This window comes from Pteropus medius, unplaced genomic scaffold, assembly GCF_902729225.1.
Source record: "Pteropus medius unplaced genomic scaffold, Ma_sr-lr_union100, whole genome shotgun sequence".
Taxonomy (NCBI): domain Eukaryota; kingdom Metazoa; phylum Chordata; class Mammalia; order Chiroptera; family Pteropodidae; genus Pteropus; species Pteropus medius.
The window spans coordinates 14,010,456-14,038,305 of record NW_024349799.1 but is presented as its reverse complement, the minus strand read 5'-3'; the positions used below and the strand labels follow the sequence as shown (position 1 = coordinate 14,038,305).

The 27,850-nt window shown below is 33.2% G+C and overlaps 1 protein-coding gene across 2 annotated transcripts in view; it reads right to left on the bottom strand.

The window, feature by feature from the left end:
- The window catches only part of NSRP1 (nuclear speckle splicing regulatory protein 1), a 38,919-nt gene that overhangs the window by 5,548 nt on the left and 5,521 nt on the right, over nt 1-27,850 (bottom strand). For both annotated transcript variants that reach the window (XM_039886208.1, XM_039886209.1), the window contains 2 exons: nt 4,473-4,529; nt 202-330 (listed from right to left, as the gene is read on the bottom strand). In XM_039886208.1, coding sequence (XP_039742142.1) covers nt 202-330; nt 4,473-4,529 — 186 coding nt within the window. The remainder of the gene's footprint in view (nt 1-201; nt 331-4,472; nt 4,530-27,850) is intronic.

Genomic DNA, 27,850 nt, shown 5'->3' with positions numbered 1-27,850 from the left:
GTGAGATGATTCACTTGCTCCTGTTAGAATACTAAATGTAGGGCTTCCTGGGTTCTAAGTTCAATTTAGAATAACTGGAACTAGGGGCTCTTCATACTTCAAATACCTAAAGCTTTTTCTCAGATCATCTTCATGCGGAGTAAAATTAAGATACAAGATACAAGTCAAGGTTAAAGAAAGTTTGTATTTGTAGCTACGAACCTTTCGGTCTTTTCCCAAAAGCAATTTGGGATTACTTTCTTCTTTTTTTTTCTGCATTTCATCATAAATACTGTCATATTCATATACAGTAGAATCTTCTGCAAGGGCCTTCTGGATTTCCAGTTTGGTCTTAAAAAAAAAAATTAAACATGTTTCAAAAATATGAGCTAAGAGATACCACAAAAAGTCTAAGTAATTTTACTGAGACAGGATCATAAATCAGAAATGTATCATAAAAATTATATCAATCACATTTTAAGACAAAAAATATGAACAACAATTCCAGAGCCACGCTGCCTGGTTTTGAATCCTAGCTCTATACTTTCTAGCTACTCTGGCAGGTTCAAATGATTTTTCTGTGCCTCAGATTTCTTCATCTAAAAAAAAATGAAAATAATTATCTACACTGAGTTATTGTAGTGATAATTTAATAAACTTAAAACACTCAGAACAGAACCCGACAGAGTGTTTGATAAATGTTCACTATTATTTATCCATGTGTACATTAATAGAATTATTCACATAAAAAGGTCAAAAGGTCCATGGTATAACAGAAACATCTAATCTTGGTTTTAAGATGCCTCTATTACATTACATATTAAACTTTATCATTTTTAGTTGTTTCCAAATGGTAGGAAATAATTTTTAAAAAGCTCCCAACATAACAGAAAAATGAGGACATTTTATAATTAACATTTTTGCAATTTTAATTGTATAAAGTCCTCTGCCTTTGTTCATTATGTTCCTTCTATCTAAATGTTCTTCCTGCTTTCAAAATCTTATCTAGAGTTTCAGGGCCAGCTCAAACCCTACCTCTTAATCTTAAATGAGGCTATTTGTCCTCAGGAGGACTTTTACCCCCAATGATTTCTTTCTGATGGCACATTCTATACTGCAATATTTAGCTCTTAATAGTATGTTTGATGTTATTACTTTCTAGTTGTTTCACAAATCTTAATCTCTTGTCCCAGCTTGTAAATTCCTGAGGCACAGAGATCACACGTTTTAACTTTTTCTTGAATTGCTACATAGCCTACTGCAATGTGCAAAGAGGGATATTTTTTAAGTGACACGGTGATATTACAATTATTCAAAGAATCAACCTGATATTCCTGGGTTTTTGAATAGTAACTTTCTGGAATATTACTGTAAGGCATAAACATTTTTTAAATTTTCTTACTTTTCAACATTTACTTTAACCTCGGAAAAACAATGATTCTCCTGCCTACATGGTGAATTAGTACTGCTGCTCTCTCCCAAAAACCAACCTGGAGAACTGAAAGAGGAAAACATGGAATACAAGAAATAATCACCAGCAAGGGAAAAGTGACAGCAGGGCTATTTTAATTGATAACATGCCTTTATATTACTGGGAAAGTAGCAGGAGAGCACTTGTGTAGAAATAAGTCATTAACTTCAGTCTCAAATATATAAAGCAAAAAACTGAACAGAAATCTAAGTAAAAATAGACAAGTCCACAACCATAGTAGGGGATTTCAACATATGCCTCTTAGTGATCAACAGAACAGACAAAAAAATTAGTATGACTATATATGGATTAACACAACTGGCCTAATGGAAACATACAGAACATTTTTCAAGCATAGAGGATATTTATAAAAACTATTTACTGGATCATAAAGTTCATCTTAACACATTTTAAAGATATGAAACAATACAATGCATGATCTTGGAACACAAAGAAATCATGTTAAAAAAAAAAAAAAAAAAAGGTAACTTCAAGCCCCTGTATGTTTAGAAATTAAGTTCTAAATAACCCATGGGTCAAAAAAGCAATCATAATGTAAATTAGAGAATATTTTGAACTGAATAACAAAAATACCAAAATTTGTGAGATGCAGAGATACCAGTGTTTAGAGGGAAATGTATAGCTTTAAATACATATATTAGAAAAGAAAGAGGACTGAAAAAGAGAGCTATGTACTCATCCTAAAAAGTTAAAAAAATAACAAAATAAACCCAAAGAAAGCAGAATAAAGAGAACATTAATTTGTGATGGCATAAATTAATAAAGTAGAAACAAATTTATAAAACAATTATCATTAGCTCATTAAGACCCAGCAAACCTTGAGATTGTAAGATTTTTATATTTTTTTCAATCTGGATAATTACAGTGAAAAATAAGAAAAATTATAGGCCAATTTCACTTATGCAAAACTCATCATTATACAGAAATCCTTAATCAAATTTTAGTACACCAAATGCAATGATATATAAAAAGGATAATACCTTAAGCCTATGTTGGGTTTATAACATTTGTGGTACGTTACAATGGGACTTTTCTAAAGTTGCACCGACCTTACTTTATTGGTATGAATCAAACATGGTCATAAAGTATTATCCTTTTTACACAGTTCATTCATGATTAAAAAAAATAATAGAATCTCAAATCAAGATTAGAAAGAACTTCCTTGACAACACAAAGACCTATAAAAAATATTATATTTAATGATGACATGTCAAGTTTTTCCAATGATACTTTTCCAATGATGACAATAATAATGTCATCAGTTCTGAACACGTGAGGTTCAGATAAAACAATAAAAAGAAAGAAAGAAAAAAGTGGTCTATTAGAGAAAGTACAACATTTACTATTTTCCTCTTAGATTTAGTACATGCAATCAAGCTAGTATTCTTCATGATAAAAGTTTGGGATCAAAGCAGAAGATAAGAGCTGAAACATCCAAGTGGGAATAAGGTGAAAAGTAGGAGGTATAGGTGGGAAAGCAAAGCAGCAGCAGGCAGATTAGAGGTACTAGAAGCACGGAAGCAGCATTTACAATTTCCAAGCAAATCATGAAAAAATCTCACTAAACAGAAAAAGTGGCTTTGAACAAGCCAGAGTTAAGAATGAAATTAGACTTGAGATTTATGCTTTAAGTGACCAAGAAAAGGCAGCACAAAAATGTCAAAAGAACTCTAGAAAATAAGATACCTACATGACCTTGGAGAAGTTACCAGACTCTCTGGTACTAATTCTCCCATTTATATAGCAAAGAAGTTGAACTTGATGGTGTCTCCAAAATTCTAGAGCTCTAAAATTTGGACTCAAAGCACTCCAGCATTTATGTTAATCACAGTTTATGATTTTTTGTGTGTATTAAATCATTTTGAGGCTGCTGAGTTACACAATACACTAGGAAACTAAGATAAATAAAATAACTAAAATAATTAAAATAACTAATAAAATATCTTAATATAACTAAATATAGAATTCTGTGCCCATTCCCCAGGCAGTAAAACACAGTGGCTAAAAGCTTAGACTCTGCAATTTCACTGCCTGTGTTTGAACATATCTTGACCATTTACTAAGTATGAGACCTCATGAAAGTCACATAAATTCTTTTTGCCTTCATTTCCTCAACTACAAAATGGGGATCAAAAGGGTATTTATCCCAGGATTGCGGTAAGAATTAAAGATAATTCTTAGAAAGTAGTTGCTATAATGTCTGGCACAAAGAATGTGTGTAACAAATTTATCCTTATGCTGGATTTTGGTTAGATGAGGGAGAAATAGGCCAAAAATTATAGAAAATGTAGAGGGGGAAAGAATTCACACTGAAAGGAAAGGACTTTGCCACTGTTTAATTTCACTATGTTCTGCAGCAGCTAAATCTAAGATATATTGGTGTCACAGTAGAAAAATTAGTAAGCCTTTAGGCTTACTTCTGTAATTAGCTGTGTGATCATGAGGGGTAATTTATCCTTTGGAAGTCTCAGATTTTTTTAATGACTATTAAGAAGTTTGTAGAATTTATAAAAAGATAACCTATGTATATAAAAAGTGCTTGGAAATATACTATATAAATACGAGGTGCTACCAAGTCTATTAAAATTATCTGAAATTCTCCTTTCTTGGTAGATAAATTTCAAATAATTATAAAATAGTGAAATCACTTTGGTTGTAAAGGATTTTTTAGCAAGTAAACTCACTAGTAGGAATTATTAGATCATATGTAATCTACTATCAGACTACTGAGTCATCTGAAAGTAGAAATAGGTTTAATCTACAACAGCAATAAAGAGCTAATACTTCATTGTGGTTTCTCCTTTAAAATTCATACAAGAAATCAGTGATCTATATAAATCAAGAAACATCTTACATTTTCAAAAAACAAGGGTCAAGATAAAATTATTTTTTTATACACACCTATTCTGTTTAGACTTAGCACCTAGATACCAAAACTGATACTTAGAAATGTAAGCTGAAATACTTCACCAAATCCATTTAACTTACTCTTTGACCTTACCTGTTTCATTGCTTGCTTTTTAGCAGCTTCCCTCTGAAGGCTTTCACTCACGGAGGTCTGGAACACAAAAAAATGTTGTTTTGTTTAACACTTCTTTCTAATATTCTAATTGGCAACTAGTTCCTTATAGTTAAAAACAGAAAAATATTATAAATTAAATTAACATTTTTAAAGTCTTTTTCCTAAACTTCTGGAAACAAATGAACTTTCATTGTAAATTACCGGATTAAGCTGTAGGTGTAAGAGATAACAGAATAGTATAGGACAAAATGAGGTAATGGTTTTTAGTTCCAATTTGACCATTAAGTCATTCAACCTCTATGGATTTCAATTTGCTTTGTGTACTCGTTTGAATGTGTGAGTGTGTATGTATTAGGTGAGAATGGGTTGGTTCCTTCAAATACTACAATGGTATTATTCCCAGCAACAAAAGCACTTATTTTAATATTCACCACTGAATACAATGTATCAAGCTCTTAGTGTATGTTTAAGGCTTATGGGCAGCCAGAACTATCTAAGGTAATAATCATTCAATAAATGTGTACTGAAATGCCTACCACATTAGGCACTGTTACAGCTTCTGAAGATTACAGAAAAACAAGAACAGTCCTAGATAAATGGGCTGAAAGAGAAGACAAATAACTAAAGAGATAATTATAATATAAGTGTGATAAGTAATATAATAAAGGGATAAAAAAGGACTGTGGGAGCACAGAGTACAAGGAAACTAAATGTATGAGGAATCAAGAAAGCATGCCCAGAAGAGGTATGATATTAGACAAATCAAAAAGAATTCAAGAGAAGGCAAGAGGAGTATAGGAAGTAGTAACCACATGGGCAAAAGTAAAGACTTACACCTAAGAAAAGAAATATAGTTAGAATACTTAAGTAAAAATGTTTCCTTAAAAGTATAAGGCTTTGTAAACATACTAACCAACACTGAAATATATACTTCAAAACGGTAAATGTTATGGTATGTGAATTGTCTTAAAAAAAAAATTAGGCTATTTGGTAAATGTATTTTTAATTAAAAATATAAGCCTCAGCCATAGGACTATAGTTCTCCAGACTACTGGAATTTGCTGTTTTCAGCTATATAGTATCAGTTGGTGCTTCCTTTGTTTTTCATGGCAACAAACAGAACAAAATAAACAAACCTAATTCTAGTTCCCTATGACCATGGAGACAAATACAGTTAATACACAAAGGCCATACAAGTAATAGAACACTGAATAAAATAAGTGTATAGTCAAAGAACTAAGGATATTTTAGACAGTAAATTCAAATTTCCTGTCACCTTATATGACATATTTTTCGCTAATTAGAATATCAATATAAACATTAAAATATCAGATAATGATAATAAGCATATCTCTCCTCCAGTGCGTCACAGTTCACCTGCTGTCACTTTAAAACTGGTTGTTTCAACTTAAACGCAACTATCTTTCCCGAACTTGGAAAAATAAAACACAAGGCTATTATATTTAGACTTTTATATAATGTAGAATAAGCAGACTGGGAAGGATTCCTCCAATATAAGGTATATATATTTTGAGACATCTCAGGAGGCTTTGTTTCCATGTTTACAGCTGTTTAGAAGGATGAAGTCTGACCTTTGAAAAAAAATCAGTTAATGGAGGGAGCAGAGGGAGTAAAGTAATTTTACATATCCTATTGACAGACTTACATCCCTGGAATTCCAACAGCATCAGTGGGTATAGAGGTTAACTCTGAACCTAAACTGAAAACTTCAGGGAGGGATTATCTTTTGAAACTCATCTGATTATCAGTTTTCTAGCTAAAAGAACTCTGACAATTAAAGGTGATGACTAAAATGCCAACAACTTGTTTAAACACATATACACATATAAATAGTTAAAAATGAAGGGTAGCAGTAAAACTTTAAGCCGTTTCTCTAAGAGTGATCCCACATAAAAATGAATAAATGTACTAAATGATATTTTAAAATCTATATGAGAAATTAGTCACAATGGAGATAATAACCAGTAAAATTTAAAAAGCAGAGTCAATAAGATTTTAGAGGTCAAGTCTTTCCAAGTTTTTAGAGATATCCTTAAAATATCAGTACAGATTTTAAGACCTAACTTTTTTTTCTCCCCTCTTTAATTCCCCCTTCCCCCACTTCCACCCCTGACCCATGGATGTTGCCATTTCCCCTTAAGAACTGGATTTTTGAAGGTGGGGCGTCCCCTCCCACATACTCATGGCGTGCACCCGGGGCCTGGCGCACCCGGGGCCTGGCACACCCGGGGTATGGTCCGTGTCTCCACCTGGGGCATGAACCCAGGACCTTCTGCGTGCAAAGCAGATGTGCTAACCACTACACTATGGAGCCACTCCCAAGACCCAACTTTTAATTTAGACTGGTTTCCATAAAAAGGTTACACGAGAGAAGATAAAAATGACAAAAGCAGATGCCCTTGCATAAGTCATGGAAGGCTTCATCATATTGAACTTTAGATTTCTCATACAGTATGGTATAAGGAAGAAGCTTACTAGCTGTGTTATTCTAGGTATGTTATTCATCTATATAATAGTACCTACCTCATGAGGTTACTCTGAGGATTAAATGATATGTTAAAATTGCTTAGCAAGTATCTGGTTCAAAGTGATCAATAAGAGTTAGCTGTTTAGAAGAATAATTATATTATCACTATGCTCATGTTTAAGAACATTGGGCTTGAGGAAATGCTTATATTTAAACAAATTAAAATTAAATATGGGAAACGAGTAGCTATAGGTTTTTCTTCCTTGGCGTATTACAGCTAAACCAAAGTGTTCACCAGAAAAGCACGTAAATCATGTTCCACTTTTTAGTATATTTATTTACCAGTGTGCTTAATAAAACATAAGATTGGTATTTATTTAAAGTTGAACAGTATGATTCTATTTGCATCTATGGAAATAGGAAAATGTATTCTTTTAAATATTTAAAAGGCTGTACATGTCTTCTTTTCTGTGTTACGGTTTCTTAAGGTTTCATATTCAGTATATCAATACATAGGAAAATGGAGGATGCATACATTTGAGTAGTTCACTCTGGGAGCTATGGCATAGCTAGAAATGGGTTTTCTAGAACTGAGTGGTTTTACTAGGAACTAATTATAAAATATAATGTCCCAGAGCATAAGCAGATTAGAAAGAACTTCTTTGAAGGAGTCCTCTGCTCTACTGCTACAATAATTGGATGGTAAGACTTGAAAGCAAGGAAAGGTCAACTGAATGGACATCTGCCTTTAATAACTATCTTGGTTTGGAGTGAGAGTTTCGGTCAAAAAAGTATATTTTTAAAATCTAATTTTGAAATAAATATAAATTCACAGGAAGTTATAAAGAAATGCACAAGGAAGTCCTTCACTCAGCCTTCCCCAATGTTAATATCTTGCATAACTGGAGTACAATATCAACAGCAGGAAGTAAGATGTCAGTACAAACCACAAAGCTTATTCGAATTTTACCAGTTATACATGCACACATTTGTGCATGTGTATAGCTCTATGCTATTTTATAACATGTAGAGCTTCATGTAACTACCACCGCATTCAAGATACTCAACTGTACTATTACCATAATATTCCTTTGTGCTATCCCTTTATAGCTATATCCACCTCTCATCTCCCATCCCTAATCCCTGGCAACCACTAATCTGTTCTCTATCTTTATAATTATTAGTTACTTCATGAATGTTAAATAAATGGAATCATTTTGAAATTGACTTTTCTTCACTTAGCATTAAAGGAATGTACATAGAACAGATATCACAAAACACTTCACTTCTTGCCACATAATAATCTAGCCTGAAAGTCGTGACCTAAGGAAAAACAGCTGTTAAAAAAATGATTAAGGTTGAATGTGACCAAACCTACACAATATAGTTGTTAACAGATTACTTTCAAAATTAGTAGGCAGGCAATTATTCTATTTTATACCTGAAGACCAGGCCACAGAATATACAAGAAAGTATTCATTAATGGTGCCTTCTACTAAAACCGTAATTCATCATTAGTTTTCAATTTAGGAAGACAAAAATTACACCCTGTAAGAGAAGAGCCTTTATCTTAAAGAAAAATAGTTCAATTTGTTAATCAGTCCAAATGCAAACATTCTGTCCTAAAAGTACCAACACTGCTATTTCACCATACTGATCTTTCTATTTTGAAAGAAAAAAATCTCAGGAAAATATATTTTAAAAAACCAGAAGTAGTAGTTCCTTGCAAATGTTTCAACTTAATTCAGTGAACATGTTCTGAGAGTCTATTATGTATTATAGCACTAAGAGTGGGAGAGGAGCCATATTTGGTCAACATTTTTATTTTTCATGTTTAATCTAAGAGTTGGTAGGTTTCTATTAGCTTTAATTGAAAATAAGAAATAAACATGAAGTAAAAGAATATAAAATGCCTGGTCCATTTTATATTTACTAATAATATATAACACCACCTCCTCTACACACACACTATTATAAAGATGTGATCAAGTATAGGCAACATAAATTGCAGACTCAAGAGAAACACTACAACTCAATTTTCTTAGTCTTTACTACTACCTCCATTGTTCTGAGTAGAGAAAAAAAAATTTTAATCAATTTAATGTTTGTTTCATTGAATTGCAGTCAGACAGATATCTGACTAAAAGAGAGACTGTTTTAAAAACCTTTGCAGTTAGCTCAGGTACATAGAAGAGAAAGTACATACATGACTGTGCACCTGTCTTACATCACTATATATGTTTAGATGGGTTGCCTCCTAGACCGGGATAAGTACTAAAAGAGAAATAACTCTATGTAAAACATAGTCTAACGACACTGGAAAAAAATTATAGATACTGGACCACTATATTAAATTACCTTTCTTCAGTCATAAAATTTTTTAAATTAAAAATTAATAAATCACAAAAAAATAACATATGGGCTTCTTTCTGAAATAAGAGATTTAACTATCCACATATGCAAAATAACCCAGCTAAAGAAAAAACAGTTCAAAGTATCAATCATTCTTCAAATGGCTTATGGATACAATTTTCTGTTGTACTCTGAAGAGTTAAAATATAAAAATTTCTTTTTATTTTTTTAAACTTAGCAACAATCATTTATTAAAAAGGACCTATAACTCAGCAATCTCTATCATGGGCTTTATTCGTCCATATTCACATGACTCTTTTCTAAATACAAAGCCTGTTTAATAGTTGTGAAAAAATACACAAAAATTTTATTATATAAGCTCAGAAAGAAAAAGTAGACATGACTATGCACAAAAAATTTAGAAAAAAATATAAATGTCCATTAACTATATGAAAAAATGTTCAATTTTTACCAAATAAAGAGATAAAAATAAAAACATTAACTTTCATTATCTATCAAATTGGTAAGGATTTTAAAAATTATATCATCCAACACTGGCAAGGTAATAAGCACATATTCTACATTGTAAAAATGTGAAATAGCTTCAACTGGGTAAATGTATTAAGAGCCTGAAAAGTATCTATTCTTTTGATTTAGGAGTTTATTCTAAAGATATAAAGAAAGACATACAAAAAGGTTTAGGTATGATAATATTCACTGTTTTCATTGGGATACATATTCAAATTAGTGAAAAACTTGAAGCAATCTATCTTTTAACATCAGGCAAAACCAAAACCAAAACTCATGAGTAGCTCAAAAAGTACAACAGAACTTTCTGAAATAACTAAAATGTTGAGTTGTATATGGTAGCCACTAGTCACATATGGCTATTGAGCATGTAAATGTGACTAGTGTGACTGAAGAACTAATTTTTAAATTTTATTCAAGTTTAAAATTAAAAGTCTCTATGACACAGTGGTTACCTTATTAGACAATCTCAAGTAGGGGTCAGCAAATTCTCTTTAAGGGCCAGGTGGCGAATATTTTAAGCTTGTGTCAACGGGGCCTTCGCTACAACTACTTAACTCTGTCACTGTTTCACAAAAGCATCCACAGACAACAAATAAGTGAATGGCAAGGCTGTATTCCAGTAAAACTTTATTTAAACACAATCAGAAGCATTTCATTTAAGATTCAAACAAGAAATGATGCCCACTGAGGCTCTGTTCAACATACTAATGGAAGACTTGACTAATATAATAAAACAGGGAAAAAAAGAGGTAGAAGGAAGAGATAAAGCAGATGGTGTAGACAAATTATTACAATAAATGAGTTTAGAAAGACTGCAGGATACAAAATCAACTTACAAAATCAATAGCATGGCTCTATACCAGAACAGTGAACTGGAAAATATACTTGGAAATAAGGTACTATTCACAATAGCCATAAAAATGATAAATATCTAGGAATTAACCTAAAGATCAGGCACAGAACATTAATGGGGTAAAAACAATTACCTCATGAAAAAGTCCAAATGGATAGAGAACTATACCATATTTACAGATAGTTCCTTAAAGAATTATCTATAAATCCTAGGAAGTTAGTTCGAATACAAATCAGGAGTTTTGTTTTAGTTTTCAAGGAATTTCACAAACTTACTCTAACATGCCTATGTAAGAATAAAGGTCTAAAAATAGTTCAATCAAGTTTGAAAAAGAAGTGTATGGTATGGGACTTATCCTATTAAATAGTAAGATTTACTAAGCCAAACAAACGAACAAACAAACAAACAAACAAAAACTGTAATAAAACAAAACAAGAGAGCTTAGCAGCAGAGTCATGGATATATGGGAACCTGAGAGCTGGTTCTCTGAAAAGATGAACATAACTGACAATAACACGATAGAGATGACCTACAAATCAGAAGGAAAAGCATGCGCTGTTTATAAGTGGAATTGTGAAAACTCCATTTTAAGAAAAATGTTAGATCCCTATTTCACAACATGTACAAAAGTGAATTCAACATAGATTAAAGACCTATGTGTAAAGATATTACAAATCTAACATAAGATAGAAGAATGTCTTGGTAGCTCCAGGGTGGCAAAGACTCATTTAAACAAGACCTCTAAAGCACAAACCATATGGAGGAAAATTAACTTGAATACATTAAAAAGAGAGAATTTATGCTCTATTAAAGACACTATATTATAGTCAACTCTAAGCTGTAACAACAAATTAGCTCTCAAATACTGGACTTAAGTTTATTTCTCTTAGATTAGCATTCCGAGTTCAGTTTGGCAAGACAGCTCTCTGTTCTCCATGGTCATTTAGAACCCCAAGTTCTTTCAGCTTGTTGCTCTGCCATTTACTAAGGTATAGAAAAAGTTGGGTCATGCCCTGAAATAACAAACTAATCTATATTCCAATTTATAACAAGGTAAAAAAGAAGTCCAAATTATAGAATTTTCCTTTTATGATATAGTTAAAATATTAAAAGATAAAAACCACTAGTCAAGAATACTCTATCCAGCGAAATTATCCTTCAAATATGAAGGAGAAATAAAGGCTTTCTCTGACAAACAAAAGCTGAGAGAGTTTACCACCGCTACATCTGCCTTAAAAGAAATGCTGGAAAGAGTTCTTCTACCTAAAATGAAAAGGGCAAAAGAATACAAAACTTTGATTAATATGATAAATAAAATCAGAATATTGAAAAGCTACTTCAAAAATGGATGTTAATCACTCAGTTTAGTTTAAAGGTTAAGGGGAAAAAATACATTAACTGTAGTTACTTCTCTTTGGTAACAAACTCACAATAAAAAAAGGGACAATTTGTTCCAACAAAAACATAAAAAGGGAACAAGGGGAGCAAGAAGAGGACAAAAACCATATAGGCAAATGAAGATGAGACACTATTAGCAGAAAAAGGGCTGTTTTATCTGAGACATTTTTACAAAATACATGTAACCACAAAAGAAAAATTGAAAACATAAAAAATGAGGAAACTAGGGAGAATGTTATAGAAAAAAATCGCCAAACTAAAACGGCAGACAAATGCAAGGTAAAAGAAACAAACAATGGAGATATAGAGCAAACAGAAAACAAAAGATAAAATGGCAAGAGTAGTAAGCTCTCATATATCAATAATTACCCTAAATGTAAATGGGATGAACTCACCAATCAAGACATAGTAGCTGGATGGGGTTAGGGAAAAAAAAAAGATCCAACTATAAGCCGCCTGCAGTAAACTCATCTCAGCTCTAAAGACAAATATAGGTTCTAAGAAAAGGGGTGGAAGATCATACTCCAAGCAAATGGCAGCCACAAGAAAGATATAGTATACTTACATGAGACAAAACAGACTCCACCCGAAAAAAGGTGAGACAAAGATGGACATTATATAATGATAAAGGGGATAATCCATCAAAAACTTATAACATCTATCAATATATACACCTAACATAGCAGCAACGAAATATATAAAGCAACAAGAGACCTAAAGAAACTGACAGTAACACAGTAGTAGGGAACTTTAACATCCCACTTATATCAATAGATAGATCATCCAGACAAAGTCTATAAGGAAAAAGTTGCCTTAAAAATGACCTATTAGATCAGATGCACTCAATAAATCTATGCAGAACATTCCACCCAAAAACAATAGCATGCACATTCTTCTCAACTGTACATGGACTATACTTAAGAATAAATCATATATTGGGACACAAAGTCTCAACAAATTTAAGGCTGAAATCATATCAAGTATCTTTCTGACCACGACAGTATGGAACTGGAAATCAACTACCAGAAAAAGTAAAAAATAAAATAAAAAACATGCGGACATTCAAAACATGCTACTGAATGACTATAATAAGGTCAACAAGGAACCAAAGAAAAAATTAAAAAATACATGGGGACAAATGAAAAAGAAAATAAACATACTCAAATCTATGGGATACAGCAAAAGCAGTACTAAGAGGGAAGTTTATAGCAATACAGGTCTACCTCAAGAAACATGAAAATTTTCAAATAATCTAATCATATACCTGTGAACAAAAAAGAGCTCTGTATAAATCTGACAAGTTCAGTGACTAAAAATCACCTCAGAGGGTAATCTGATCTTAAATTCCTAACAGGGCAGTCATGGTAGATAGTTATACCCCAGGCCTACCTACTGCTTTAGTAAAAAGGTTCATCTTTGCCTTTGCAAGCCCTGTCCATTGTTCTTGTGCATCTAGGTTAAAACACCTTTGAAATGCCAGAATAATCATCTTTTCAGACACTTTGGAAGCATAACAACCCTCAAGGGAGCACTTAATCTTGTCAACTATTCTGTAATTCGATCATAAATTTCCCTGCCTTGTTTCCTCTCACCTTCATGTAATTTTCCTTACGTTCTCTCCTTAATTCCAAATGTATAAAAAGAACTACAAACCTGTCATTCACCAGAGCATCTGAGCTCTTGCTTTCACAATGTCATCAGTTTGGCTTGGATAAATTCTTATAAAAATTCTCTACAGGTTTAGACATCCTTATATTGATATGCCCAAAGTAACCAGAAAAAGAAAAACAAAGTCCAAAGTCAGTAGAAGAAAAGAAAATAATAAAAATCAGGGCAGAAGTAAATGAAATAGACTAAAAAGACAATAAAAAAGATTGGTGAAACTAAGAGCTGGTTCTCTGAAAAGATAAACGTAACTGACAAATCTTTAGCTAGACTCATTAAGGAAAAATAACAGTAGGCTCAAATACAGTCATGTGCTGCTTAACAATGAGGATACATTCTGAGAAATGCATTGTTAAGTGACTGTCATTGTGCAAACACCATAGAGTGCACTTCCACAAATCTAGATGGTACAGCCTACTACACACCTAGGCTATATGGTAAAGCCTATTGCGCTGTAGGGGAGGAAAAATAATTTACCCTCTACACTCTGGGTTCTTGGCTAAGATATCCCTGTAATAAGAAAAATTAACAGAAGAAAAACAAATAAAAGTTTAATAACATGTATACATGGAAGAGACCTAGGAAAACACATCAAATTTGCTGAAGCCATCACCTTAAATACCATCTTCAGCTGAAGACAAAAGATGTTGGGGGTAGAGGAGAGCCAGTTATGGGCGGTTATCAAGAAAAGCACAGTAAACAAGGGTAAGGTTATACAGATTTAAGTCAATGCCTTCTACACTGATAAGAGTTTCTACAGGTAAGGTCATCCCCTTCTTCCTGGTACAGCTAGGGAGACATCATTACAAATGGAGATTTCCTTTAGAAATGTAAATGTCTCACAAAGGGTAACTTCTACCAGGTTTTCAGAGCTCCTCCCATGTCTGCCATTTCTTAAAATTAACCAGCCTAAAATAATCCTCATGCCAAATATACATATATGCAGGTAACAAATTGTTCCCCTACAACTCCTAGGCTACAAACCTGTATAGCAAATTACTGTACTGAATACTAGTCAATCGTAAAACAATGGTAAGCATCGGTGTAATATGTAGCACTACAAGACATTATGATGGTTACTGAACCACTAGACAATAGGATTTTTTCAGCACCATTATAATCTTACGGGACTGCTGTCATATATGCAGTCCATTGTCGACCAAAACGTTATGTAGTACATGACTGTAACTGATACTAGAAAGAAAAGAGGAAAGCTTCAATAGATACCACAGAAATACAAAGAATCATTAGAGACTATTATAAACAGCTATATATCACCAAATGAGAAAATCTACAGGAAATGGATAGGTTCTTAGAATCATACAACCTTCCAAAAATGAATCATGAAAAATAGAAAATGTGAATAGACCAATCACTAGTAAGGAAACTGAAAGAGTAATCAAAAACCTCTTCCAAAAACAGAAGTCCAAGACCAGAATTCATTGATGAAATCTACTAAATATTCAAGGAAGATTTAATACCTTTCCTCAAACTCTCCCCAAAAAGTGAAGGAAGAAACACTTCCTAATTCTTTTACAAGGTCAACAGTACACTGATACCAACCTGCGGGATGGGGGAGGATTAAAAAAAAAATACAGGCCAGTATCTCTTGAACACAGATGCAAAAATTTTCAACGAAATATTAGCAGATGACAATACATTCAAAGTTTCATAGATCATGATCCAGTGGGATTATTCCAGGAATGCAAAGATGGTTCAACATCCACAAAACAATCAATGTGACACATTAACAAAATGAAAGATAAAAATCATGACCATTTCAATAGATGCAAAAAAAAAATTTGATAAGACATGACATCAATTTATGAAAAACTATCAAAAAATGGATTTAGAAAGAAAGTACCTCAACATAAAGGCCACATATGACAAACCTACAGCTAGTTTTGTACTTGAAGGTAAAAAGCTGAAAGCTTTTCTTCTACAATCAGGAACAAGACAAAGATACCTATTCTCATCACTATTATTCAACATAGTATTGGAAGTCCTAGGTATAGCAATCAGGCAAGAAAAAGAAATAAAAGGAATCCAAATTGAAAAAAAAAAAAATAAAGCTGTTACTATGTACAAATGACATGATTTTATATACAGAAAAGCCTTAAAACTCCACCAAAAAACTATTAGAAAAAATAAAGTTGTAGGATACAAAATAAATATACAAGCCTGTTGCATTTCTAATATACTAATAACAACAAAAAAAAATCAGAAAGAGAAATTAAGAAAACAATCCCATTTACAATTCCAACAAAAATAATAAAATCCTAGGAATAAATTAAACCACAGAGATGAAAGGCCTGTACACTGAAAAGTATAAGAAAATGTTGAAAGATATAGAAGAAAACAAAAATAAATGCACAGACAGTCCATGTTCAAGAACTGGAAGAATTAACATTGTTAAAATGTCCACATTCCCTAAAGCAATCAACAGATTCATGCAATTCCTATCAAAATCCCAACAGCATTTTTCATAAAAGTAGAAAAAAATCCTGAAATTTGCATTGAATTATAAAAGACCCAGAATAGCCAAAGCAATACTGAGAAAAAAAGAACAAAGCCTGAAGTAATATGTTCCCTGATTTCAAACTATACTATAAAGCTTTCCAAACCAAACAGTATGGTATTGGCAGAAAAATAGACAGAGGAATCAAAAGAAAAGAATCAAGAATCCCTAAATAAACTCACACATATACAGACACCTAATTTATGACAAAGAAGCTGAGAACACACAATGGAGAAAGGAAAGTCTCTTCAATAAATAGTATTGGGAAAACTGGATAGCCACATGCAAAAGAATGAAACTAGATCACTATCTTACATGATACATAAAAATTAACTCGAAATGGATTAAAGATTTGAACATAAGCCCAGAAACCATAAAATACATAGAAAAAACATAGGCAGTTAGCTCCTTGATATCGGTCTTAGCCATGTTTTTATAAATTTGACTCCAAAAGATATATATCTGTATCTCATGTCTATATACATGTCTATTTCATATTTATCTCATACACATAGTTATGAAGAATGTCACAAAGGATGCAGTTCTGAAATAACAATCTTTATCTGTTTTATGTGACAATTTCTATGTAATGAAATGACAGCAAAAAGTGGAAGGAGTATAAAAAGGAGGGCAATTCTGGCCTACTCATAAAGAAAACAGTTCTTTAACACATATAGTTTAAGATGTGGATTAAAGGAAAAAAAACTCAGAACATGGTTCTCAATACCCTACGTTGCATCAGTCAAAAAGAGTGGTAGCAAAACCACTCTTTACAAGGTTTAGTGAAAACATATTTACTATATTAATGACATCTCTTCCAACTATTGCCTAATTCATCAAAAAGGAAAACTACATTTTATTCTACTTGGAAACCCAAACTTATTTTCCAAAGGAACATTATTAACTGTGTTAGTAATAACTAGCACACTTAAAATCAACAAACGTCTTGTAATTTTCCCTACCCAGGCCAAATTTTAATAAACTACACTTGGTAATGTATTTTTTCAAAAGACAAGTAATAGTTTGGCTCCTAATATATAATCACAACGACCAAGTCAGGTGTGCAGAGTCCCCAGCACAGACTTTATTAGAGTTCAGTTATAAATACACAATCTCTTGACATTGAAGATGTAGTTCTTGCAGATAAAACCCAAAGGCAGGAAATGAATCTCCTCCCAAATGCTGCATCTTATCTTCAAAGTAACCTCAAATTATTACTAAACTAATAAAGTAATTTTGTTTCTGAAAGTGATCTGATCTATCTTATTTTCAGCTTCTGATAAATCCAAGAATGAGATGGGGGATTATTGCTTTTTGTCTGACTACACACACTGAAACATAGCATAAAAATAAAGAAAAAAAAATTTTTTTTAATGAATTTTATAGTAAAATTATAATAGGCAATATCAAAGCCTGTCAGTATATAAAGATGTATATGGTTTTGAAAATACAGAAGGCTAATTTTGTTGTTTAACAGCAAATGGAAGTAAAGTGTTTACTATCTTCTAATCAGAAATTGTCAGTTAAAAATAATGAGTAAATAGGGTGCAATAAGACTGTATACAAATCAAATTAAACAATAAAGATATAATTATGGTTATTATTGTCTTCTTCATGGAATTTTTCTAACATAATGATTCTTAGCTAATGGCCACACCCAAAACAGAGATTAAGATTCTATTAAAAAGTCACAAAAAAAGCCAAGCTACCAAATATGACTGTCACTCACAAAGTAAGATAGAGATAGAGCATAAGACAGAGCACAAGAAGCATTCAGATGACTAATGATTAATGATAACAATTACTACATCCGTTATTATTTTTATTGTAGCAATATAGCTACCATTTATTATACTTCTGCTCTGTGCCATGCACTGTACTAGGCTATATCTCTAATCCTTAAAACAAACTCTTAGTAAGTGATATTATAGAGATTTTTTAAAAAATGCGCAACTAAAACTAGGACATTAAGCAAATTACCCAAGATCTTAAAAGTAGGAAAACAACACAAAGCTTCTGATTTAAGCTGCCAAATAAATACAAACCACAGTCTCCTCCTCCTCCAAACCCTCAAAATGACAAAAAAGAAATCCATAATCATGCTAGAAAACAAGGGGTACCTTCAATGGACTGGAAATCTGAGGAAAACAGAAGGCAAGAAATCTATCTGCCCACAGAGGTTGAATGCTAGAAAAGGTGAGAACGGTTCTCAGGATACTACATATTCTAAGGTAAGGAATACAAAGAGCAGAAGACAGAGAAGATAGATTAATTGGTTTTTGCATTAGAAGCAGTAATGCAAGTGGATCGTTTTTGGGAAAAAGTAAACGACAAATTTCATTTCTGCCCTTAGTTGGGAATAGTGAGAAATCAATGGAACAGAATAAAAATTCCAGAGGAAAAAAATCCATGTATTTATGAAAATTTATTATATTTATATATAGTAAGTCATTGTATCAGGGAGGAAGGCACAGAATGGTAGTTCTCCATCCTACCATACTCAACACCCATCTTTTGTAGGAAGTATTTGTTAACACTTCTATCTATACTGAAATGAAATGCATAGATAATAAAAACTTTCTACACAATTTTTAAAAATTATATATATATACTACTTCTTTCTAATCCAGCTTTGGATACACACATTTAAATATTCCTACAGAAATGTAGAAAATAAAGGGAAAGCAATTTATAATAGAATAACATACTGTATTTCAATATGTAAATGCAATGACGTTAGGAGACAGTAAGTTAAAATTCTTCTGCCATGCAGAATCACCATTACCATTAATGCTAACGATACGAATGCTGACTGCAGAATCGGTGACTCGAATACAATGGTGACAATGGTGACAGTGACCTGATTTTCTTAAATGGGCAACTCTTGGTAAAGTTCTAAATAACATAAGATATAATATTCCCTCAACCTACAAAACAGTCACATTAGGAGAAAATTTAGCCTGCATTTTGCCATGGAAAAACAATACTTATTTTAAAAGTATTTTATATTTTATTAAAAAGACTTTAATAAAAATAAAATGTGCAAAACATATTTTGAGTTTATGAGAGAAAAGAACGTAGATCCTAGGCTCATAAAATTATAAATAGCTTTTCATTTATATACATGTTGAGAGGGATTTTACCTATATGGATGGGGTTCATGAGATGCAGAATATCTACCATCCCTGGCCACATCCAAAATCGGTATCAATAATACTCCCTCTCAATAACTGTGATAAGCAAAAGCTATTCGATAAATTTCTTAATGCCCCTCTGGAAGTAGTAACACCCCCACTGAAAACTCTTAGGATAAGGCTACTCGAAAACAAACGAACAAACAAAAAAACTGGACAACAGAATGTCTACCTTGTGGAAATTAATAACCCCATTTCCTAAAAATATTCCTTAGTCACTGGAAGGCAGAGTTGTGTAATTTCACATGATAAAAACCATGTCTCTTTGAAGTTTGGCTGATCTCTGCCAGTTCCCCAACTGACCCTTTTTCTATTGCTTTTGAAATCTAATCTCCCAAACTTTTAAAATTCCATTATAAACTGCCTCTCAGAGGGAATACATTATTAATGTTTAAAAACATGGACTCTGGAAACAGGCAGAACTTCTGGGTTCTACTTCTATTACCTAAGTACTGTGTGATATCGGCCAATTTATTTATTTTTTTTGTGAGGCGACCTTTGGTTGACCTCACAGATTGCAAGGACTTTGTCAGTTTACAATCCCTTATTTATTTATTTTTTATTTTTTTCAGCCAATTTATTTAACTTCTTGACATCTTAGTTTCCTTAGCTATAAAATCTTTTTCCTTTAGCTTCTTCCCTTTTAACTTAAACATGCACAAATCACCTCTATTTTAAGACAACAAAAGAGAAAATTCCGCCAACTCTACCATTATTCCTTCAAACTATCATTTCCATCTCTTTCTCTCTTTGTTGTCAAACTCTCTCAAAATAAGACCATGAATTAAATCAAGTGAATTAATGATCAGATAATAGAACAGAAAAGATGGAAAGGGAGACTGCAGAGCTAAGAAAACGTATTAAGGATGAAAACATCTTTAGAGCTAATAAATCAGAAACAGAAAGAAACAGAAAAGACAACTGAAATACTGATGAATGTTGAACATAATCATGGCTAAATGCAGAGAAAAAGACAAATACTGAGTAAGTCCCCCTCAAATCTGTTTAAAGCTCTCATCCTACCGAGCTCAACTTGTTCTTGATCCTTGTCATTTTCTACATTAACATGTAATCTACTTATCTGTTAGTCTATTTATCATCTCTCCTCTTCCCATTAAAATGAAATTTAAGTTCCACAAGGGCAATAGACTGGCACAGAGCAAGGAATCACTAAATATTTGTTGAATGAACTAATGAATAAATGTATGATGACATGGAAGACAAAAAGATGACCCTCCAAAAAACGATAACCTAGAAAATGGATCAGAAAAAAAGTACTGATATGATGACAAATTTCTATGAAATGAAAGAAAAGTTAAATATTTAGATTAAAAGCAATGACATGTAACTCAAAGGATACAGAGATAAAGGCTATAAAGAAAATATTCACCAGGTGTCCAAGCCAATTAATTAACAGTCATTTAAAAGTGAGATAAAAAACTATAGTATTGTGCTTTTTCATAAGACTATTGAGTGCCGGAAAAAAACAACTCATGTCCACAGGTTTTGAAATAAACTTATTCTAGAAACACTATCCTCATTTGAATATTTAGGTGGTAAACACAAAAGACAACCATATCTTAACAATCAAGAACTGAGGAAATAATGCTCCTATGAGTAGATGCTGAAAAACTACTCATCAATGATATCAAGCCAAAGATTGCAAAAAAAAACCCTAAAAAACAACAAAAAAGACAAAAAACAAAAAAGAAAACAAAAAACAAAACAAAAATAAAGGCACTGGCAAAAGGACCAGTAGAGTACAATGAATCAAATTAAAAACAAAATATTACAGGAATGCAAAGATGATTTAACTTCAAAAAGTTAATGTAAACTCACATTAATAAATGCTAAAAAATTACAATTTAATACTCATTTATGATAAAACTTTTTGGTAAACTAGAAATAGTAAAACCTTACAGCAAATATCAGTTAATTGTGAAACTTTATTTAAGCAACTCCCATTAAAGTCAGCAATGTAACAATGTTTCTACCACTGCTTCTATTTATATTGTAGTTTCCAGGTAATGCAGTAAGACACACATAACACATAAAGAAATACACGGTAAAAGAATTGAAAATAAACAAAATTATCCTTATTTGCAGACAATATGATTGTCCACAAAGGAAATCCAAAAGAATCATCAGGCATACTAACAGAATGATAGAGGTACTAGAATTAAATCAACAACGAAAAAATGAGAAGCATTCAGATACTAGTAATAACAAATTAGAAAAAATTCCCTCATCCAAGAGCAACAAGGGCTATAAGGTACATAGAAATAAATCAAACAAAAGATAAAAATGAACTTTATGGAATAAATTATAAAAATATACTAAAAGATATACAAAACACCTGAACAAATAAATATGCCAAGTTTACAAATGAAGACTGTAATATTAAAATATTCTCTCCTAATCTATAAATTCAATGCAATTCGAACCAAAATTCCTTTAGTTTTCTTATTATGAAACTGAAGATGACACTAAAATTCACTTAGATGACCTAAGGCAATTTTAAAGGACAAGAATAGGACACCATAATGGAGAATAGGCTACAGAGAAGAGAATGTAAGACAATACACAACTCTGCAGCTCAAAAATAAGGTGTCTGGCCTTTATCCTAAAAGAAATAGGAAGTCAATAGTTATTTTAAAACAAGCAAGATGACTTTGATTGAAGTGTGCAAAAATGTACTGGAGAGGCTTCAAAGACAGCCTGGGAAGTCACGGAAAATGGCAGAGTATGGACCAACGAAAATTCTCCTCTCCATAAAGCATGAAAAACACTGGCCAAAAAAAAAAAAAAGGTCAGAATCAGCTTTTTTACAACTCTGGAAATTAACCAAAGGCTTACAGCAATCCAGGGAGCAATTATTCAAGAACACCTGGAGAGGGGCTTGCAAGATGGTGTAGAAGGTAGAGGTTGTGCATACCTCCTCTAGTGACCATACCAAAATTATAACAAAATTACAGAGCAACCAGTACACCGAGTCACCTGAAGTCTGGCTGGCTGAAGAGAAACCCTATAACCAGATCACTTCAAAATGACAGGAGGGGCAGAGATGCGAAACAGTCAGGCCCTACAACTGTGTGTAGCCTTTGAGAATCGGGAAGGCTATTTTGGCTGCAGAGCCACCTCTCAAACCTGAGAAGTAAGGGGTCCCAGCTGCACAATACGTTCCCCAGTACAAGGTTCCAGTGCCAGGAAGAGAAGTCCCCACAACCTTTGGTTGTGAAAACCAGCAGAAGTTGTGGCTGAGTGAGATGATGGGCTGCAGGAAGCAGAGAACTTCCTCTTAAAAGTCCCGTACCCAGCTTTACTTGCTGACGGACCTGCTTGCTCTGAGCTCCAGCACTGGGGCAGCTGCTTGCGGGGTGACAGGGACATATAAGGAGGTGCTGAGCTGTCAAGCTTCAGGGTGAAGGCTGGAGGGGCAGCTTACTTCCAGACAAAGGTGAAGCAGAAACCACTCTTCCTTTTGAGTCCCCTCCTCCCAGCCTGCAGACACAGGTGCCATCAACCTGGATAAGACAGGTCGCTCTGCCCAGGGAATTCCTTGAGACTCCACCTCTCCCAACTTGTGGGCCTACCCAAGCAGATTCCAGTGACTTATTTCATACAAACCAACTGTCTTGGCCCCTGCTGCGAATTTTCATATCTATCAAATTCTCACAAAACCCAAAGCAGCAGCATCTGGCCTCAACATGGTCTGTACCTCTTGCTGAGCAGTCTCAAGCTCCGCACTAGTGGTAGCCAGCCTTGGTTTCTGACTGGCCCCCTTGGGGCACCTATGAGCCCAGCGCAGGTGGCAGCCATATGTGGATTGCTTGGTGACCCTTACCAGGTGGCCCTGGAGGTGCACAGGCTGTGGTTGAACTTGGCCTGCAGCTAGACCCCTCCTAGGACTGTGCCACCAGCCCCTATAGCACGCCTACTACATAAAACCACTCTACTAAGACCAGGAGACTTAGAAGCCCTACCTAATTCATAGAGGCACAGGGAGGAAGCCAAAATGGGGAGACAGAGAAGCATGTCCCACATGAAAGAACAGAACAAAGCTCCAGAAAAAGAATTCACCAAAATGGAGACAAGTAATATACCAGATGCAGAGTTCAAAACACTCGTTATAAGGATGCTCAAGGAACTTAGGGGAAGAGTAGATGAACTTTAACAAAGAGATTAAAAAAAAAACGAAAAAAAAAACATAAAAATGGAGATAGAAAACAGGAAGCCAGTAAGAAATGAAGACTACAATATCTGGGATGCAGAGTACATTAGAAGGAATCAACGGAGTGGATGAAACAGAGGACTGAATCAGTGACATGAGGATGGAGTAGCAGAGGACACCCAATCAGAAAAGCAACAAGAAAAAAAGAATCTAAATAAAATGAAAATAGTTTAAGAAGACTCTGGGATGTCAAACGTAACAAAATTCGCATCATGGGGTACCAGAGGGAGAAGAGAGAGTGCAAGGAATTGAAAACCTATTTGAAGAAATAATGACAGATAACTTCCCTAATCTGGTGAAGGATATAGACATACAATCCCAGGAAGTTCAGAGAGTCTCAAAGATGAACTCAAAGAGGCCCACACCAAGACACATCATAATTAAAATGCCAAAGGTTAAATTCAAAGAGAGAATCTTAAAAGCAGCAGGAGAAAAGCAACTGGTTACCTACAAGGGAGCTCCCATAAGCTGATTTCTCAACAGCAACTTTACAGGCCAGAAGAACTGGCATAAAATATTCAAAATAATGAAAACCCAGGACCTACAACCAAGATTACTTTACCCAGCAAAGCTATCGTTTAGAATTGGACAGATAAAGAGCTTCCCAGACATGAAAATGCTAAAGAAGTGCATCATCACCAAGCCAGTATTACAGGAAATGTTGGAGGAACTTCTTTAAGGAAAAAAAAAAAATACATATGAAAAGTCTAAATAAAGAATGGCAATAGCTACGTATCCATCAACAAGTACCTCAAATGAAAAAGAATTAAGTGCTCCAATCAAAAGACAGAATAGCTGAATGGATAAGAACACAAGACCCTTACATATGCTGCCTACAAGAGACTCACTTCAGATTAAAAGACACACACAGACTAAAACTAATGAGATGGAAAAAGATATGTCATGATGGAGCTAGAGGGTAGTGTGCTGAGTGAAGTAAGCCAGATAAAGGCAAATGCCATATGACTGTACGTATATGTGGAATCTAAAGAACAAAATAAACAAAAAAAACAGCATCAAACTCATACAGATAACAATTTAAGGGTTACTAGCTGGGAGGCAGTTTGGGGGGGGTCAGTGAAAAAGAGGCAAGGGATTAAGTAGTACAAATTGGTAGTTACAAAATAGTCATAGAGATAGAAAATACAGCACAAGGAATATAGCCAATAATCTTGTAATAACTATGCACAGTGTCATGGGGCAGTAGATTTATTGGGGTGATCGCATTGTGAGTTATATAGATGTCTAATTCCTACGTTATACACCTGAAACTAATAACACTGTATGCCAACTAGAACTAAAAACTAAACTAATAATAATAATAAAAGAATAACCAAATCTCAGTAAGAACTTTGAAATATTTTAACTTGCCCTACCTTCCATCATTCCCTTTCGAGTGCCACGACAGCCTAAAAACAGCAGCCCACACTCATGGTAGAAACCAGCAGTCTGGCAGCCACTGGAAAGGGGTAAGAATGAGGTCAGAACTCTTTCAAGACCCCTATCTCAGAGAATTATTTTTGGACCTCTCTGGTAGTTCCTAGAAGACACCACTCTCAATGATGTCTTAATTGACTTGACAGAGCTGCCAAGTAAAACAGTCTTTTCCCTGGGGGCAGCTGTCAAAAACAATCAAAGACAACTGTTGAACATCAGGGTGGCCTGAGGCAGTGGATAATAGCTCTAACAACTAGGATAAACAACATGCTAACCAAACAAAGCTTAAAAAGTAAAGCTGAGGAATAGAATGTCCACAGGGGATTTTAAAAGCTCCAACATATACCTGGGGATCATGAAGTCCGAAGATCTTTGTGCATGATCAGGAAATACCTGAGAAGTTCTAAACTCTCACAACTAACCTTAAGGACTCTGCACAAGCAAGAAGTGAAGGCTAAAGCAAAGCTGTAAAATGCCTGGCTGTGTATTAAAGGTGTATCCTACAGAGAGGGACTCAGAACCTCTAGGCGGATCAGAGACTTAGTTGCAGGTGTTTAAGGAAATCGCTGTCAAATCATTGGCTGACCACTAAGCTAAAAATCAAGAAGACTTCAGTGGCCACACACAGTGATGAATACAAATTTTAAGAATTAGTTCAGAAAAGTCACTAACAAAAAATAAAAACAACAAAAACATAAAAAACAACAAACAGGAAGAGGGGAGGCTCTGATTCCCAGTCACTACATTATTTTAAATGTTTTCAACTGAAAATTATAAGACATGCAAAGAAACAATAAAGTGTGATCCACACACAGAATAAATTCAAAGAACTAAAGGAAACTATGTCTACAGAACTAAAAAGTATGAGAACAATGTTTCAACAAACAATACCAATAAAGAGAAAATATAAAAACAAACTCTAGAGTTGAAAAATTCAACAATGCCTGTCCATTATTTTTCAGACCAAAATGATTTTTTTGAAATAATTTACCCATGTACCAACATAAGTAAATTTGGCTAAAACACAGATTTAAACAGAGATTCACAAAGCAACTTACATGAGGACTCAGGATTAATACCATTTCTTTCCTAAAAAAGAACAAAAATTCCTACTTGATCTCATCTTCATAATCTGGGTTCTTTCAGCTACTTCTGTAATGCTCTTATCCTACAGGTAGATAAAATAAGGAGAATAGAATTCCCTTGCCATCTCTCCCACTCCTAACAGAATTCTATCATTTATTGCTATCCTTTTCTCTCTTCTAGCATTTCTTTGTTTCATTCTCAGACAGCAGGTCCAGCAGGTCAAGGGATGAATTTTTAAAGCCCTCATTGCTAATACCGCTATCAGAGATATGAATTTCTAGAAATTCAGTTCAGTAGTATATGAGAAAAATATAAACAATTCTTATCCATCATTAAAGTAACCCAATTTCCTGCCATTTTCACAATATGCTTTGTCATGTCTATACAAAACTGTCACTTTATTTGAACTATACCAGACTATGTCCTGAGAAATAGGAAATTATAACTGATGAAAAATCACAACTGAAACAATTTATTGATTCAGATGTATGACAATGTTCAAATAGATTAAAATTTTAACTTTTTCCTACCATTAGAGCAAGCTAAACAGGCTTCTAACTAAAATAAGACTAATTTTTCAATAGGACAACAGATCTATGAAGACTGCTTTATTTTTTCAGGAAAGTTTTTTTTTTTAATTGGAATTAAAGTGAAGAAAGATTAAGATAGTGAAAGCAATGAAAGCATATCGTAATTCAGTATCATGTTAACGTTTCTAACTTTGGGAATATACAATTACAGTTATCTTTTTTTAAAGCTCTTATCTCCCATTCTTCAAAATGTAACAATGAAGTAAAAACATAATTTTGAAAAAAAATAAAAACCTTAATACTATCATCAATAAAAATAAGTTTTCATTTATTTTCTACTTATATATATGCAGTTTTGTCTGACCATTTATACATATTCAATTTTGTATTCTCTTTTATTCACCTTTAATTTTATGTTTTAAATAATTCCAATATTCTCTATCTCCCTCTCATATTATGCCTTTAATGAGATGAAATGTTATTTCCTTGTATATTTTAGTATGATTTGAAAACAAAGTATCTTATGGGAATTCCTTAAAATTCACCATAAATTTTTCTTAAAAATATTTTTTTCAATTACGAAACTACTGTAGAAATTTGGAAAATACAGAAAAGTATAAAAAGCAAAGTAACTACTCATAAGTCCACTGCAAAGACAATTACTATTAATATTCTGAAATGCTTTTACTTTTTCCTTTGATTTTAAGTATAACAATTTTGTATATACACTGCACCACACTTTACTTAGCCATGCTTTCACTGTTGAAAGTTGGATTGATTCTAGGCTTTTGCTATCATAAAAAAAACCTAATAAAGACCTCTGAATACCTGTAAGTCTTTAATACAAATTTCTGACAATTTCCTTAAGAGACTTTTTAAAGGGAAAATACTGGCATGGTTTCTGTCTTCTGATTGACATAGTCGGTTAAATATACTTAACTTTTAAAGGATTGATACAAATTGCAAAACTCTTTCTAAAAAGGGACATCAATTTACACTAACAAACTCTGCATGCCCATTTCATCAAAACCTTGTTATTACTTTTCACAAGTATTTGTTAATATAGTAAAAAAT